Below are 19,459 nucleotides of genomic sequence, written 5' to 3'. Positions count from 1 at the left end.
CAGAGTGATTTTTTTTAGAACAAAAATCTGAACATACCATTCTCCTCCTTAAAACACTTCAAAAGCCCCACATTAAATCTCAAGATTAAATTATAACCACTTAAAAATTCTCGTAAGGATCTTCATAATCTGGTTCCTACCTACTCTCTTCAGCCAGCCTCATCTCTAGTCACTGTTCCCCACTCCAGCCCTTCACCTGGATAACTCCTGATTCAGCTTGTGTGTCACCTTTTTCATCCACCCTGACCTGGGAGAACATTAAGTATCCCTCATGTGCAGTCCAGGAGCGCCTTGTTCATCTCTCCATCACTTAGCCCAGAACACTGTATCTGCTGAGTTACTTGTCCATCTCAAACCCATCCCGACTGTAAGGCTGAAAGCCTCATGAAGGTAGAAAAATTTCATTTTATTCAATTTATTATGCCTAGCATGGTTCTTGGCTTATAATAGGTGATTATACTGTAATATTGAATACATATTTTTTTCTCTAATAAACGAGTACCTAAGTAATTTTAAAAAGCCATTTTAGGCAAGAAAATAAAATTAAGTATGAACATTTTCTCTATAGTATACTGTTTGATTGAATAAACTAACAACATTTGTTTGATAGTAAAAATCAAAGTCAACAGGTGAGGTCTTCCCTGTAACTGCCAGAAGCAAATACTAAATTAAATTACATTATTTCACAGGTATGCTTATAAAGATGTATGATTTCCAATAAATGAAGTGGAATAAAATCAAATTATTTAAGGTGGGGAAAGTCTCAGGATTATTATAACTTCAAAGTAATTCTAATAAATCCATTTTCATCTATTGGCCCTTTCTTGAATAAATTGTTTAGGAATCTAACTGGGAAATAAGTACTTTCATTTCAGGAGCAAGGGAAAAACAAAACAAAAATAAAAACAAACAAGACAAGTATGGTTTAGAGAAAGATCCCTGGGAAATAGGTCAGCTAAGACCTTCGTGTCAACTTACAGAACTTCCATTGCACTGATAGGTCTGCTCAAGGAACAATCAGTTCCGTCAAGTCGGAGCAACTAACCAGAGCGCACATTCATTAAGCATTCTGATTCTCAGTCAGGGTATTTAAGCCTATATTGATAATAGTATATCTTTACAACTCTCTAATTAACATACATTTATCCCACAAATATTTTTGAGAGCTAACTAGTTGTCAGGGCTTATTCCAGGTTCTGAAGAAGCAGAAGGGAACAAAACTTCTTTGGTTCCTGCCATCACAGAGATTACATAACAGTGAAGAGACAGAGAAGAAAAAGAGAAATAAATATATAAAATAATAACATATGCTACAATATAATATAAATTAGATGGGTTGGTCAGGAAGCCCCTCTCTAAGGAAGTGACACCGAAGTAGAAACCCACAAGAAGGAAAGCAGCAAGTCAAGAGAGGAAGAACATTCCCAGCAAGAGAACAGTAAGTGCAAATGTCAGGAATATGCCTGGGCCATCTGAGGACTGGGAAAGGCTCTAGTGAGACCAGAGCAGAACCTCTTCTCAGGGGTTAATTTGGAAAGAATGAAAAAGAACAGCTAGACCCCAGATCACTGCCTGTGCCTGGAAACTATCATTTTGAGTCCAAATTATATGGTTTCATATAAATGCTGCATCAATCACAATCCTGGTAATGACCAATAGAACACTTCTATTAAGTTTAAAGAAACAGGAGTTGGTCAAACGACAACATTAGCCCCCTATATCTGTATAGTCTATATAATATTTGAAGCATGTTCATACTTAATACAGTGGAAATTCCTAATTATGAGCTTGATTACTCTTCCCAGTTGGTCATATAAAGAAACCAAACTCCAGAGTACTGATGAAACCCATCTGGGCTCCCCTAGCTGGTAAGCAGTAAATCTCTGAAATGGACCGCTGATCTCCCAAAGCCTACTGAGGTGTCCTCATATGCTGAAAAGGGTAGACCTGCTTCTAAATATATTTATTCTCCAATTTGTTTCCCACCTATACCTTATAACACTTCAGAAGTGCTAGGGAAAAGAAATTAAGTTAAAATTAATCTGAAGTTGCATTTGTCCTTTCTGGGAACTTTAACTGTCCCCCATATCAAGTGACAGATCAGGTTTACTCAAATTTTTAGATATGCAATCAAAGGAGCATGATAATTACAGAAAACATTCAGTAAGGTCATAATCAGAAATTCCTAATGCTACCCTTCTCTCCATCCTCAAAACATCTTGTGCAAACTTACAGCATAGACTATTCACACAATTATAATGGGTTATTTCTCCCTCCTTGGGGTAGGGCTACACAAATCAATGTTGAACCTTCATCCAACAGGTCCTTAGCAAAGATCTGAATTGTAACTGGGATATAAAGATGTAATCCTGAACACTACACTAAGGTGACCTGGGCTACCTTCCTGATGCCTATTTGCAAATTGAAATTACTTTGCATAGACTGCATGCCATCCTCCAGCTTTGCCACAGGAGGACTAACAAATGTATATCTCGTGGGTGAAACCATCCTTAAAATATCTTCCCAGAAGGTCCATTTTATGATGTTTTTTGAGTGTGAAAGATCTATTAGCATCTAAGGCTAAAAATAATATGTATTGATTTTAAATATAAGGCAAACTTATTTAATCTTAATCTTTTTACAACTATAATGGTAAAACTTGAAAAATCTACCAAAATTCTTCACTAAGCTTACATCTGAATACCACCTTTGTTGATTCTGTATCGAAAATCTCTGGAATCCATCTCCATGCATGCAACTATTTTCCCACTAACAGAGCAGCTGAGGACAGGTATTGTGGTTCTTATACTTGGTTCCTAGCATAGTAGATGGGACACAGTGAATGTAAAGTAAAGGGTGCTAATTAAACAAAAACGTGGTTCAAATTTTTAGAAACTATCTGTATCACGTGATATCAGTAACATATTTGAACTAACCTTTTTTCCATGTGAACATCTGAATAAAATCCAACTGGTCTGATTCTCCAAAGCTAATAAAGCTGGCCCCTCAAACAGTGTGTGTTGAAAGAAGGGAGGAGATGAGAGACAGTATTTCTAAACTTTGCTATTGATGAGGAAACTTGTAAAGTTGACCAACTTGTGTGTGTTTGTGTATATGTGTGTGTGCACATATATGCCCATGTGCACTGATCTAGATAAATCTAAATAAATTTTACCAAGTATGTTTCCTGTTTAGAACTAAAATGCCATTAGTACAGTGGGAAGGAATAGAGAGTTCTTTTCAACATGAACAAGCTGTGTCTATACACACACAACATGAAGAACTGAGGAAATTTCCTCAGTAATTCAAAAGCTTAGGAAAACATTTTCTACTGTTGTTTGGATACTTTGAAGTTTCAGTTAACCATGATGGAATCACGCTGTGGATTGTATGGTCTTAAATACAGACTTCAAATTCTGAATTGAAAACATCTCAATGCTAGCAAGAATACAGAGACACAGGAATTCTCTGATATTGCTAGTAGAAATGTAACCATTACTATCTTTCTAGATGGTTATTTGACAACATATAACAAAATCATTAAATGCTCATTGTTTGCACCAGTAATTCCATCTACAGAAATATTAAGAGACTAATTCAAATGTAAAGACTTATGCACCAAAATGTGTATCACAGTATTATTTATATCAGAATATTGGAAACATATATGTTCAACAGAGGAATAATTCAGTAAATTATGATACCTTCATATGATAAAGTAATAAAATAAAATGTTTACAAAACGCTCTCTTCTAAATAATATCATGTCATATATATTTTTCCAAGTATCAAATTCAGAATTCACAGTTGCATATATAGGATGACCTCATCTATGTAAAAATGGATTGACAAAAGACTGGAACGAAAAACACCAGTGGTTATCTATGGGTGCCACAATTATGGGCAATCCATTCATTTCTTTTTTATACCATTAAAAATGCACTTAATTTTCACAATAGGCATGAATTACTTTTATAAAAGAAAAAAAAAAGGAAGAAATTGTTGAGATTGTCAAACTGCTTAAGTATGTTTTGATATAATTTTGCCTTTATTCTAATCAGCTGGGAAACAAAAACCTTTCAAGGCCAATTTACCACAGAGAATACAGGGACATTCAACCTGCACATTTAGAACAAGAGACCTGTGAGGTCAAATCATCTGAAAGGTAACAACACAGCCTGTCTACAAGCACAAAGTGCAGGGCAGAAAAGTCAGGAAGCGGGGTGGTAAAATAAGAAACTAGTCAGACTGCTTTCCTATTAGTCGGTCCATTACAGCCTAACTTCAAGATTGTGTTTCAAATGTCGTGACTCCTCAAAGTAATTGAGGTTCTCACATTTAACTAAACTTAAAGAAATACAAGTATGTTTCTATATTTTCATTATTACCGAATCAACTGTTCGAGTAACCATACTTAAAGATCTTTGTTTTTGGCCTAAACCAGGTAATCCAATAAAGTATGTTCATACTTCAGAAATCAAACATACTTTTTTTAAAAAAAATAAATAAATTTATTTACTTATTTAATTTTTTGGCTGCGTTGGGTCTTCACTGCTGCGCGCGGGCTTTCTCTAGTTGCGGCGAGCGGGGACTACTCTTCGTTGTGGTGTGCGGGCTTCTCATTGCAGTGGCTTCTCTTGTTGCAGAGCGTGGGCTCTAGGTGCACGGGCTTCAGTAGTTGTGGCACGCGGGCTCAGTAGCTATGGCTCACGGGCTCTAGAGCGCAGGCTCAGTAGTTGTGGCGCACGGGCTTAGTTGCTCCGCGGCATGTGGGATCTTCTCGGACCAGGGCTCGAACCCGTGTCCACTGCATTGGCAGGCGGATTCTCAACCACTGTGCCACCAGGGAAGCCCCTCAAATATAGTTTTTAATGAAACTAAATTTTTTAAAAGTAGCATTTAGAGATGTTAGAAATCATCTAATTAAAACGGCCTTTTTACGATGAAAAAAATGATTATTAGAGGGCAGCCCATGGCCTGTTAGCAAATCTCCAAATTTCTAGGAAATGCTTTATTTAACTGGGCCTTAAAATCTGGAATAGAACCATACTTTTATATGAAAGCCTAAGACTATAAATTTTATAAATAAGAATGTATTTTTTGACACTTTGTATTTTGAGCCACTTTTCAGTCTTTCGGTGGAGAGTCTGGTTGCCAAAGCAGTTGTTGGCTTCACAGCACTTCATGGGCCTTTCTCAATTTCATATGTATGATTTAGATTATGACTTTAAATGTTAATTTCACTGAGGAGATTATGACTTTTGAATAAATCAATTCAAACTTTACAAAGACTTCTTAAAGAGTAACTCTCCTAGATATAAAAGTGTGTGTGTGTGTTTGTGTACGCATGTATATTTCTTTAACAGACACTTCTACTCAAAGCAGAATATATCTTTTACCACTATGGCATAGTGAATACTTTTTTTAAAATCTAACTTCAATAACTTTTCAATAAACACTCAATTCTTAAAAAAAAATGACTTTACAGAAACATAATACCAATATTTTATCTGCATATTCATTTAATTCATAGAATTTTCGTGCATAAAAATCATTCATCTAAAATCAGTGGTGTCACTCTCACCACAGAAAGATTGCTCTGTCAATCTTTTTTTTTTTTTTTTTTAAATATTTATTTTATTTATCATCATTTATTTTTGGCTGCATTGGGTCTTCGTTGCTGCACGAGGGCTTTCTCTAGTCGCGGCGAGCGGGGGCCACTCCTCGCCGTGGTGCACAGGCCTCTCACCGCGGTGGCCTCTCCCGTTGAGGAGCACAGGCTCCAGGCGTGTGGGCTTCAGTAGTTGTGGCTCGTGGGCTCAGTAGTTGTGGCTCACAGGCTCCAGAGCGCAGGCTCAATAGTTGTGGCGCATGAGCCTAGCTGCTCTGTGGCATGTGGGATCTTCCCGGACCAGGGCTCGACCCCATGTCCCCCGCATTGACAGGCGGACTCCCAACCACTGCGCCACCAGGGAAGCCCCGCTCTGTCAATCTTAAGTGTAATAATTTAAGAGCATATTTCAAACTGTTTTCCTTTCCAGTATGCCCTTAAAATATTTAAGAAAGCAACAAATAATTTCTAATGCAAACCATAACCATTTACCATTATGAGTTATTCACTCATATTACAAAGCCAAATTTTTTTAAATTTTTTTAAAAAGGAGCTATTTTAAAGATTCTTTTTGTTTCAGAGCAAGAGGTTGGGAACTATAATAAATTAGGCTGAAATTAAAATATCTCCTGAACATCATGTTATTGATTCAATACTCAAGACTTTCCTTTTAAAATATAAACCCCTCTTAAAATCTGACAGTTGGAGCCTGCGTGTCTGGAGCCTGTGCTCCGCAACAAGAGAGGCCGCGATAGTGAGAGGCCCGCACACAGCGATGAAGAGTGGCCCCCACTTGCCACAACTAGAGAAAGCCCTCGCACAGAAACGAAGACCCAACACAGCCATAAATTAAAAATAAATAAATAAATAAATAAATAAAAATTAAAAAAAAAAAAATCTGACAGTTGTACATTATTATGTGTCTCCATATGTCCTTACTTGATTTATATCTTTTTTTTGCTGGCTAACCCAATACTGACGATGCAAAATACAACTGTACCAAAATTTAATCTTATTTTCTAATATACTTTTCAACGTGCTGATTTAAATAAGAAACAAAACTGGTTTGAGAACTTTCACATATACGTGTAGATATACGTATGCATGAACATAACGCATCTATCCAAGATATGCGCTTACAATCAGTTTCAAGCATCCAACTGAGATTTTCTAATACTGGAACAATTTCTTACATAGTAAAGATTTCACACACATGTAAATTAAGATGGTCTCACCATATTCTTTAAATCCATACAACAGAGTATTTGAGAATTTAAAAAAAATATACTTGAAGTCTTAAATAAGAGACTTAAAACAAGATACCTTGGAATGTTATATAGAAAATCAATTTATTAATCTAATTTATTCATAATTATTATTACAATTAATAGGTATTATGATACCCTCTAGTGGGGCAGGCAGGTCATACCTCTGGTAATAACTTTCAATCGCTTCCGAAGTATGATGTTTGGCATGTGTTCTCTTAATATGTTTCTGAAACAAAATAAAAAAGATTTTTATGTTGTGTCACAGATCAGGTTCAAGAACAAAAATGACACATTTCTTGATCCCAATGTCTAACATAAAGGGCAAACCGAATAACAGTTTGGGGATTTGGGTGGTGGTAGATCCTTTTTCCCTTCTACTCTATGAACCTATGCATTTTAATCTCTATTGCGTGGCTGGGATGTCTCCAGACTGTACCACAAGGTACAGTATATATGTAAAAGCCAACAGGGTCATAGTAATTGAATCTAAATTAAGTTTGCTTAGGGTTGTAGAGGGCAAAGAAAAACTTGTTCCCTGTTTCAACCTTTGTATTAATTTTCCCTCAATTCAATTCCATCTAAGTCCTCTGCACTCTAGTTTTACAATCCAATTGCCATTTTTAACCAGGAAGAACATTGCTTAAAAACAACTTATTTGAAAACTACAAAAAGTAATTCCAGAGAGACTTGCCACTTGACTGACACCTGTCATCTCATGATAAATGACTCCATTTTCTGCCTCTCTTGCCTTCTGCCACTCCAGCAATGGTCATTTATCATCATCTCTGTCAGCAATGGAAAGCGGCACTGACAGTGCAAGTCAGCAAACATTTAGCACATGGAACCACGCAACACAGGGAAATTATTATTGTCAGAATAATAATGGTTTAGCATAATTTATTACAGGTCCACCAAATAAGCAAAGGCTAGATGTTATTAGACAGATGGATGCGTAGGCTTGGCAGGCCTCCACTGAGACGCAGGCGGTGCTCGATGTGGAAAGGAGAATATCCTCCAACCCAATCAGAGAGCTGGCAGTTCAATTACAAAGAAATAAAGGGACATTCATCATTCAATTAGGCACCTGTCAACCCTCACAAAGGAGAAAACTTCTAACCTGGTACTCCTGGGAGAAGATGCTCAGCAGAGTGGCCTGCGATTGACTGGAACAAATAAAAGAAGGACAAAGTTAATTACTGGAGTGCACGGGCAAAGAAACAAAAGAGAAAGGAGCTTCAAAGGTAGGCCTGCTGCCCTGTAATCTAACAGAACATGAAAACAAGTGTGGAAAAGTTGTTCCAGATGAACACCTCAAACAAAGGCTTCCTGCTGCTAGGTCAAGGAGACAGAAAAAGGGAAAGGGGAAAATATGGATGGTCTCAAAGCAAACTATCATATGATTTGGATTTTCTTAAACTTTAGAATGATTATAAATCATATCTGTACCATGCAGGTAGGTTAAAAGGGACCAAAAGAGGCACGGTTTATCCCCATTGATAAATGATAGTTAAATCCCATAAACAGTAGAAAATGCAGTTCATTCACTGGCAACATTCTGAAATTTATTTTGTCAGCAGGTAGGTATCCTCTTCTGTAGGTCTCTCAGATTCAAGGGGGGGAAACTTCGCTCTTCACTAGAAGTAGCACAGAGACCACCGGAACATTCCCACCGATACTGGCCTGCTTTGAAAATAGAAGCTTTCAGAGCAGAAAGCTGAGGTCCTTGAGGACAGCATTCCCTAAGACTGCCATAAGCCTTATTCATCTAAGACTCCATGCAATGCCAAACACCTGGCAATGAAAGCAACCTGGAAAACATTCTTCCCAAGTGGGAATTTTCCTCTTGCAATTGTTAACATTTAGAAATGGAACAGAATTTTTTTTTTCTCTAAAAAGCAATCAATAGCCCACTACTATTCTTTTTGATTGCCCCCTGTAGATACAGCTGCCTTATCATATCTTGAAAACAATTAATTATTTCTGATATATTTTCCTACCAAATGCTATCCGAACAAATTACAGTGTTAATAATTCTGCTTTTATAGTACACCAAAGCACTGTGAATAATTAAAATTTTTCTATTCATGAATGAGACTGCTTAAGCTCATCACAGGTAATTTGGAGAGTATGAAATAAAAGCAATGACACCATATTTCTTTACTCACTGTCAGTAACTGTCATCTCTTGCATGTCATTACAGATTTGGCTTCTAACCCCTTTCCACTCTTATTAGATTACAAAAGAATATGTTTAAAAAAAACACCATAAATGTTTATCAAGGAAAACCAATAATTACTAAAGGACTGTTTTAATGACTCAAAAGTACTGAGAAATGATCGAATAAAATTATATATCCATTATAACTTTTTCAATGTCTCTAAAAATGGAAGCCACCTTTGAAAAAGCCAGTTCTATGTATAAAATCTTCCTATTATGCCTGGCTTGCCTGAGCTTCATATGCAAATCACATACCCTAGTAGGGTTGCTGACAACCAACTCCTGAAAAAAAATGGCAAAGTTAAACCCAAATCTTTATAAACTACTGAATAAGTCACTATGTTAGATATTTATGTACAATAAATACAGCCCTCCTCATTGCACAGCAAAATATATTTATGTTAACCAATTAATGGAAGGCAAAATGTCAGTCTCTTGGTCTCAGTATGATGGAAATAAATGTGCACGTAATGGGCAAGTCAGGGACCAATGACTAATGAGGAGGAAACTAAACTGAATAAAACAAAAGGATAATGGTAGACGCTCAGAAAGGGAAGACTAACAGACAGCAGAAGGAATAAGCCCAAGAATAAACAGTTCAAAGTGAGAAGTTGGTCAAGAGTTGAGAGCACTGTAAAAACTGAGGACAAGATAATGCCTTCAATCAGGAAACTGTCTTAAACAGCTCAGAATTCATTTCAGCTAAAACCATGGACATAGCCTATGGAGCAACACGTTTTCTCAGCGGCCAAGAGGGTTAGAGAGAAAATTCCAGTTTACACTGGGGGCAAACCCTGGCTAGAGCTAAAAAGAGAAAATGACTTACCATAGTAAAATAGAAAGACAGACTTGGGTCCAAAAGGCTTTGGGTCTGGCTGACCAGACAAAGCTGCAGAGAACGAACTGATCTTTGCTAGGTAGTTTGTCAGTCAACGCTCTCTTCCTGTGTGTGCTAAGCTTACAGAAGAGCGTTGTGAACAAGCCTCACAACATAAAGAACGGGAGGGTAGTTTTAGTGCAACTAAGACACTGACCCCAGTGTGTATTATTTGTTACTCTCTTCCAGTGTGTGGATTCTGAGGAGGGATCCCAAGGCAAAAGACTGGTGAGTGGAGAAATCATGACCTCGAGGGTCCAGCTTCAAAGAACTCACCACCTCTGCCTGCCCCCCGCTGCAGTTTCCCCTACTGTTTGATCTGATTGGCAAGAGCCACAGAAGTTACGGTTTAGATTCAACATTCCTTAGGTTCACAAAGAATATGGTTTCTGGCTAGAGAGGAAGAGAGGAGAAAATGCTGCGTAACTAAAAGGCTTATCTTAAACATCACAGTCAGTCCATCAGCAGTTTTCACTGAGCATCCACAGTGTCCTGAGGTCATGGGTATGGGAAAATATGCCTCCAAAATAAAAACATTAAAGTGGACAGGAATTGATTTAGAGGAAACTTTCAACATATACATGCGAAAAAGCAAAAATCAGAACATTGTCAAGTGCTCACATACTTTCTAGGGATTTAGTGAAGTAAATCATACCCTGAATCCTCACATATTTCAAGACTTTGGAGCATACACTTGTCACTTAGCATACATGTGTTTTCCATTTACATATTCAAAAATACAGTCACTTAATTTGCACAAATGCCCAAAGTCTCTTCAAAGATCATTTTGTGTTTTTTTCCCATGCTACCCTCCCATATTAAGCTCCTCACCCTGCAGGTGTCTGAGAAAAGAAGAAAGAGCACGTGAGGAGACTCCTACACTAGCTATGTAAAACCTCGTCTGAGTCGAGTGACAAATGGCTTTACGGAGCAGCACGAGTCATGTTGCAGCAATGGGGAAACAGGCAAAGAAGCATGAGGACAAAGCCAACACACCGAGGACACGCGACAGGAGATGGAAGGAGCTGGGGTCCTTGAGGACACTGTTGAGCTGCTCAAGACCATGAATTGAAGTGACTGCCTTCCATACTCCTTTTGAGTAATAACACGTCCTTTTTTTTTAAAGGAAGGAAGGAAGGAAGAGAGGGGGAAAGGAAGGGGGGAGGGAGTGAGGGAAGGGAGGAAGGGAGGGAGGGAGGAAGGAAAGGTTTCTATTTCCTATGTGCCCAGGAAGTAGGAGACACGATCAAGGGAGGGCTCGGAGACAGGGTGCCCTATCACGACGGCACCTGTACAGGACACAATACTTGGAAGGGGCTGTCCATTTTTATACTTTCTAATTCTCTTCCTGGCTGGCAGCTACTGTATTTGGCTTCCTTAAAATTGTTCCTCTGACTGTCACTGTGTCACTAAACTGATGTGCCTAGAGATCATAAATTGCTATGTGTGAATGACTTTTCCATACAGATTTTAAACATTGATGGGGTACTGATTACCCTCATGTTATATTGCATTCAAAACTTCAAATGCCAGGTATGTAAACAGGCAACAAACCAGTGCCCCATATAGTATTTAACTCAACGTGTCTACACACCCATCCAGCTAAGATACTCAATAACCTGAAGGATATTAGAGAAAATGAACATCAGGGAGTTGAATGGGTGCAGCAAAGACTAAGAGCAGAACTTAGCACAGACTTAGCTGCAAAGCAACATTCTTACAAGGGGGAAGTCTTGATGTTCCCAGGTGGAGACTTAAAGCAAGCAGAACCTTCAGGAAGAAGATACTACACTTTATATTTTAAGTTCTTCCTCTTTCAAGTGCCCAACTTCTGAAAAAGACCATAAAGAAATAAATGTTTTTATTCAACTTTCAAGCTCGTTTTGCTATAGAATCTATGATGTGTCAATGTCTACACTTTAATGGGCTTGAAATCCTCTGAACAAAATGAATATTACTTCTGGAACTCGGGAAGCAGTAAACCAACCTAAGAAGATAAAGCAAGATACTCTTACAAAGCATTAGGCTTGCAGACCTCACAAGGTACAACTTCTCTAAACCCGTGAAAGAATACAATAAAACATTGGCTGTATGTGGTCAGTGATTCAGGGCACTAGTCAAGGAAGGTTTTCCATAAAAGCAATTCACTTCCCTCTCTCACTCCCGCCCACACCCATACATACAAATTTGAAACACAGAGCCTTTTTTTCCCCTCTAAAATCAAAATGGAATTCAATAAGACATCAAGGCTTGGTACAGCAGTACTACTAATTTTTTTTTTTTTTTTTTAGGAAAATAACAATGTGAAGTGGAAAGAGTCATGAGAGATTACTGGTATTCTGAGAAATTACTGGGGAGAAAAAAGGAAAAAAATATATAAACTAAATTGAAGAAATAGAGAAAAATGTATCTATCATACCCCCCACACCCATTTCTTCTTTCTAATTTCCAATTTCATATTGAGGATATAGACTACATTTTATGCCTAAATAGTAGCAAATATTCCCACACGTGACTATATAGATGGCACCATTAAGCTTAGAAGTAATCAACTATCACAAAAAATTCTTATAAGTTACACTCATGTTTTATATATACAAAAAAAGTGGTTACTGTCCCAGGCACTTAATTAATTTTGCTGACAAACTGAAGTCACATCCAAAACAGCTCTATCTACAGCAAGAGCTAAGAGTTATATGAACACCTACTTTGTGCTACACACTATACTGTGCTTTTTATTTTACCGTCATAGCAATCCTCTGAGGTAGGTACTATTATTGTCCTTATTTTAAAAATGGGGAAATGGAGAAAGAGAAGTTAAGGAAAGTACACAATTAAAGAACTAGGTAAGTGGTAGAACTGGAAATTGAAATCCAGGTTCAGTTCCAGAACCCAAGCCCTTAATCCCCATGCTAATCTGCCCTTCTAATGTGTGCTAATACCCGCTGCTTAAGGTTAAGCATTTATATGTTACATTACACTCCAAACAACCCTGAAAGGTGGGCATTCTTGCTTTTTTGATAGAAAATTGAAGCCACAGGAGGTCAAGAGTTTTGATCAAATTCTATGGCCTTAGACGATATTCCCTTTTAAGAAAACTCAAAATGCAGTTTTCCTTTAATTAACTATATTAAAACAATTCTCCTACAGGAAACAGTCAAGGATTCAAAAATTGTTGGCTAATTTCCATTATTCTTCCTGCAGCTAAGGTGTATTTTGTTAATAACCACACCATTGCCTGAAGTGTCTCTATGTGACTGACTGTAAATGTGTCTTTTGCTCAAATGATATTTACTGCATGCAAAGCAACTTTAAATCCTTCCCTGAACAACACAGGTATAAACCCAATCAACCTTCTCTACAGAGGACAACACCCCCCATAAGTGTTAATTTTATTATATAATGTTTAATGAAGTTTCCTAGTTATAAAATAGTACATATTCTGTGTAAAATCCATAGGTGTCCATCTGTGTTCCTGTGTTTTTACTCTGTGTCTGATGTGTGTGTGTGTGTGTGTCTTTCTGTCTGTCTATACACAAAAGTAAAATTTCAAAAATTGTGTTTTAAACATTTTTTGTAACATGCCTTCATTACATAAGACATCAACATTTATTCCTGCCATAACACATTAACCTTTTAAAATTATTTTTATCATGCTTAAGACAAAACCATGGAACCACTTAGGTCACCAAATAGAACACTGCTGGGACCCCAAAAGGCACTCTATCTGATCATCACCCTTTCCCTCTCGCAGGTGAATCTGATCTTTATCACTTTCTTGCTTCTCTTTATAGTTTTACCACCCAAATATGTACCCCTAAATTCTATAGGTTAGCTTTGCCTGTTCATAAACTTTATTTTAATGGAACCACACAGTGTGTGCTCTTCTACATCTGTCTTCTTTCACTCAATAATATGTCTGTGAGAGTCACCCATGTTAATTTATGTGGTGTTAATTCATCTTCATTGCTGTATAGTATATTCTATTGTATAAGTATACTCCACATTTATCTATCCTATTGATGAACATCTGAACTGTTTCCAGTCTTTTGCAATGAGAATAATGCTGCTGTGAACATTCCTGCACATGTTTCCTGGTGCATATGTGTGCACATTTCTGATGCGTATAAATGCAGAAGTGGAACTCTGGGCCATCTGACATGCAAATCTCTAGCTTTAGTAGATACTGCCAAACAATTTTTCAAAGTGTTTGTAACAATTTTAAACTCCCACCAACACTAAAGGAGAGTTCCCACTGCTATACATCCTTATCACACCTTCTAGTTAATGGCTTGTATTTCCATTTTCTTTCTGCTGTCTTTTGAAGTGCTAAAATTTTTAATTTTGATGAAGTCCAATGTTGCAATTCTTTAATTTTATTATTGGTACTTTTTGTGTGTCTTGTGTGTCTTTTCTAAGATATCTTTGCCACTCATAGTCATGAAGATAATTCTGTATGTTTTGTTTTAGAAGCTTAAGAATGTTAGCTTTTACATTTGGGCCTATGATCTACCTTGAGTTAATTTTGTGCATTGAGATAGGAGTCACATTTTGTTTTTGTTATTTTTGTACATATATCCAATTGGTCACACACCATTTACCGACTGAATTATCTTGTTGCCTTTGAGGAAACCAAATATCTAAGGGTCTATTTTGGGACTCTCTAATCTGCTCCACTGATTTATATGTTTATCTCTGCACAGATACCACATTGATTTGATTACGATTGATTACATTTAATGTATGTTCTAATATATTTAGGTTTATCATCTTACTGAATGCTAATTTTCTTAATCACTGTACATTCCTTTCTTCTCCTTTTTTGTATTCTTTTAAATTGATTTAGTACTTATTCTTCATTATTTTTCCCCTGGCAGCTTGGAAGTTGAGTACTCTTATACTATTAATGATTATCTTACATAAACACATGCCCCCTCGGTGATTAATTGCTGCCTGGAAAATACAAAAACTTTGCAACACTATCTATATTTCTCCCCTTCTGACATATAGAATATTACTGACGTTGTTTTAATTCTTCATATATCTTAAAATTCACAAGACACTGCTGTTGCTTTATACAGTTTCTGTTCATTCTGATATATCCACATATGAACCATTTCATTGCCCTTCCTTCCTTCCTTTTCCACTCTTCCATCCGGAATAACTTTCTTTTAATAATTCCAGCAGTGCAGATGTGTTGGTGATGTCAAATGTCAAATTTCAGCTCTTTTCAATGATAATGTGCCTTATTTCTCTACCCAGTTTTAAGATTTTTTTTTTAAACTTTGGTTATTAGGAGTTTTAACTCTGGTATTTAGTAAGCTCCTGCTTACAGTTTGTTGGACTTCTTAAATATATGAGTGGATACATTTCAACATTTTCAATATTCTCAAGTATTATTTCTTTAAACTTGCCTTAACACTCTGTTTCTCCTGCCCAAGACTCCAAATAAGTGTGTTAGCCCTCCCTACTGTATCCTCTATCTCTTACTCTCTCTTCATATTTTACATCGTTTTGTTATTCTTTGTTATTCTCTGTTACACTCTAGATATTTTCTTCTCATCTATCTCCCAGTTCACTAATTCTCTCTTCAGTAATGTCTAACTTGCTATTAAATACATCCGTTGAGTTAAATCCATCCAATTTCAATAACTGTATTTGTCACTTGTAGATTTTCTATTTGATTCTTTTTTCAAATAAGTTCCCTGAAGAGTTTCAATCTTCTTTTTTAACATCTTGAATAAACTTTGATTATAAAAATTCTGTTTAGTAGTTCCAATAACCAGAGCCCCTTTAAGTCTATTTCTACAGTGTCTACTGGTTCTCATTTATGTTGTCATGTGTCCTTATGTGACTGAGTATCTCCCATTATGTGCCATACTACTTGAAAAACTGCTTTATAAATAATCTGAATACAAAAATAGTTAACTTTCTCCAGAGAGGATTCTGATTTGATTCTGGGAGCACTAGGAGTCCAGGATCACCTTAGTCCAATTTCAGGAATTGAATTTTTAGGCCACTGAAGTAAACTTGAAGGTGAAATATAGTAATGTAGAGCTGTTTTACTTTCAGTCCACATTAACTCCTAGGGTATAGCCCTTTAGGGTCCCACCTCAAAGCCTGGGACATTCGCAAGAGTTCCCACCTTTGGTGGACCCTGGTCTCTAAACCTTGTCCTCCAGCTCTATAAAGCTGTCAAAGGTTCTGTTCAGGACTTGGCTAGACTATATCTGCTGAAAAGGTAATTAAATTTGAATTTAATGATTAAAAAGTTAGTCCCCCCCCAAACCCTTATTTTCAAAAATTAATGCATTACTAACTAATCAATAGATTAAAGATGAAATCACAATGGAAATAACAAAAATACATAAAATTGAGTAATGACAGTAGTGTGTATCAACAGTTGTGGGAAATGTATTGCATTAATTGGATATAAGGGGAAAAAAAGAAAGAAACCGATTTTATTCTAGGAGGTTCTGGAAAACTGAAGATCCCAGCAAACAAAACAAAATAGGAAAAGAAATAAGAGAATCAAAAAGGAAAGAAACAAATAAAATCCTCCCTCTTTGAAGATGAGAAGAGAATCAATAAACAAAGAGAATCTATAAACAAAGGTTTTAAACACTAATAAGAGATCTCAGAAAGGTAACTATATATAAGATTAAAATAAAAAAAGAAAAAGAATTATTATTGAGCAGTAATATTAAATTAGAAAATGGAATAAAAAAATGGACCTCATTCACAATAATAAAAAAACAAAGTTTTTTTATACATATATATTTAACAAAAATATGTAACACCTTTGAAGAAAGTTATAAAACATTACTGAAGAGCATAAAAGAGTTCCTGACTAAATGAAGAGATATTTTTACAAAGAAAGTATCATGGGTAAAAAGATAGTATTAATTAAACTGTCAATTCCCTACACATTAATCTATGATTTTTTTTTTTTTTTTTTTAAAGCTCCAGGACAGTCTATTTGAGGGAGGGGTGGAGAGGGACCATCCTCCCTCCGGGTGCCGTGGTCAAAGCTCACCCAGGGAGTACACTCTCCCTTGGGTCCAGCTGCCTCACTGGGCCCTTCAGCAGCAGTGGGGGAACCAAATTCACAACAGAGTTTTCTGGTAGGATGAGATAAATTTATCTTAAAATCCATGGAGAAGAACCATGTCAGAAATAGTTAATAAATTCTGAAAAGCAAAAACAAAGTGATATCTCACTCTACCAGATATCAACATGGATACATTTCAAAAATGGAGTACTTAACAAAAAACAAAAAAAAGCATGCTACAGAATTATACACACATTTGTTACCATTTATATAAAATATAAGAACAGAAAAATATAATTACCTTTTTTGTTCATGGACATTTATGGATACAGTAAAAGAAATACATGAGGCTGATAAACACTAAACTCAAGACAACGGTTACCTCAAGTGAAAGAGAAGAGGAAAGGAATCAAAGAGCCCTTTTTTAAAAAATAATAATTTTCTTATTTTTAAAAATTTGTAATTAAAATTTTTTTTAATTTAAAATTTGTAATTTCTAAAAAATTTAAAAAAAATAAAAATCTGAAGGGGAAAAAACTGTAGATAGTGTCAGGATATTTCATTTCTGTAAAAGTAAAAAGCATCTGAAGCAAATATAAACAGAGGTAGATTCAAAGAGTTCAGTATACTATTCTCTGTTCTAAGTATGCTATATTTCATAATAAAATTAAATAGTAAGAGAAGAAAAATGGGAAGAATTGAAGGAGCTGGGTAAATTTATCTAAGATTTTTTTTCTGCTCTAAGTCCCACCCTATTCTAAACGTTCAGATTTAATTAGAGGCTTAAGCACCTATACTTCTTTCCTTTCTAATTAAATTTGAGTTTTAACTTTTTAGAACGAGCCATAACATAAATCAGATAAAGAATAAGAAGCCTGGGTGAAAGACACTTAATTTTGCTTCCAAGACCAGATGTCGGGTCATTTTTCTCTAAAGCAATCCCAATAACTTCAACACAATATAATAGATACACCTGTAAGAAATATTTATCAATTCTTTCTTCCTATAATAATTTATTCTGATTTCATTCTTTAATAAGTCAGATAAAACTACAGTATTAGAAACCCTTAAGTTTGTAGAAATTTTATTATGATTGCCAGAAAGAGTAAGAGAGCAAGAGAAAGTTAACAGATAATGATAGTCTGATAACAATAGCCTGTATGGGAAGATATTTATAATTCTTCCCGGGTTGGTAAAAATTCAACGTTCTTCCACCTCTGCATGGAGTATTAGCTAGTGTATTTTCCATCATTTCCTCTCTTCTGGCTAGTCTTCATTTACTTCCGAGCACGCTTCTGTCTTTAAGCCACAACCTGTCTACACCTTTCAAACTACTGTCCACCGTTTCTCTTCACTACCAAATGTCTTTGTCTAGGAGGTCTTTGGTTCAGTAAATCCTATTCGGCCTCCAACCCACCGCAATCTCACTTCTGTACTCACTCCTTAATTGAAAAAGACATAATTCTTACCTTAGCTGACCTCATCACAATATTTTGTACCTTTGACTATCTTCCCTTTCTTAAAAATCTTTCCTATGAATTCCAGGAAACTATTTTCTAAAACTTCTCCTTCTCCCCTGCTAACCACCTATCTTTCTCTCTCCCACTGGCTGCTAGCCTCTTCCCTGGGGTTTCCTGGGGCGGGGGAGCGGATGGGGAGGGAGGAGGTCTCCCCAACCCTCTTCTTCTCTTCATTCTACTTGCTCATGTGGGTGACAGCACACCGTGCTGTGTTCCCAACAACTACTGCCGTAACTTCCAAACATACATATGTTTCCAGCCTCCACCCCTACTCAGAATCACGTTCTCACTTTTATAGCTCCTTATGGGACATTTCCCCTATTTGGCCGCATGCATCTTAAAATCAAATTTACCACCATACTCCTTTCCCACAAATGTGTTTCATACCCAAACGCTCTTAAATCGATTATTTCCATAAAGGTAGACAGCTGGGCTACAAATCCCCAGGTAATTCTTGATTCTTCCCTCTCCCTCACACCTGAAACATCTAAGGAGTCACAAAGTCCTGCTAATTCTGCAATCAAAAGTTTTTTTCACATTTGTCCCTACTTCCCTAAATGACTAAATAGCTTCCTGATTCATTTTCCTTGCCTCCTATCTCTATACTCTTTAATCCAACCTCTAATTTACCAACAATGTTGCTAAAATACACATCTGATGATATACCCTCTTGGCTTGAAAATCCCAAGAGGCATCAACTACCTATAGAACGAAGTTCATACTCAAGGCACTTGAGGCCTTTCTCAACCTGGCTTTAGGCCCCTTCTTTTTAGCCCTCCCACAATGCTTTCCCACCTTCAATCCCCCAAGCAGTTTATACTTTAATCTCACCACATCGCCATAAATTACCATCTTCTTTCTGGAGTCTAGAATGTTCTTTGAATCTCCTCATTCTATTTGGAGAACTTCTACCCT

The 19,459-nt window shown here is 36.5% G+C and overlaps 1 protein-coding gene across 5 annotated transcripts in view; it reads right to left on the bottom strand.

Annotated features, from left to right (window-relative positions):
• The window catches only part of CDIN1 (CDAN1 interacting nuclease 1), a 259,336-nt gene that overhangs the window by 193,793 nt on the left and 46,084 nt on the right, over positions 1–19,459 (bottom strand). For all 5 annotated transcript variants that reach the window (XM_068535327.1, XM_068535309.1, XM_068535299.1 and 2 more), the window contains exons 2-3: positions 7,997–8,042; positions 7,041–7,105 (exon numbers count right to left, since the gene is read on the bottom strand). In XM_068535327.1, coding sequence (XP_068391428.1) covers positions 7,041–7,105; positions 7,997–8,042 — 111 coding nt within the window. The remainder of the gene's footprint in view (positions 1–7,040; positions 7,106–7,996; positions 8,043–19,459) is intronic.

Source organism: Eschrichtius robustus, chromosome 1 (assembly GCF_028021215.1).
Source record: "Eschrichtius robustus isolate mEscRob2 chromosome 1, mEscRob2.pri, whole genome shotgun sequence".
Classification (NCBI taxonomy): domain Eukaryota; kingdom Metazoa; phylum Chordata; class Mammalia; order Artiodactyla; family Eschrichtiidae; genus Eschrichtius; species Eschrichtius robustus.
The sequence above is the reverse complement of the archived record's forward strand: the minus strand, read 5'-3'. Positions and strand labels throughout refer to the sequence as shown.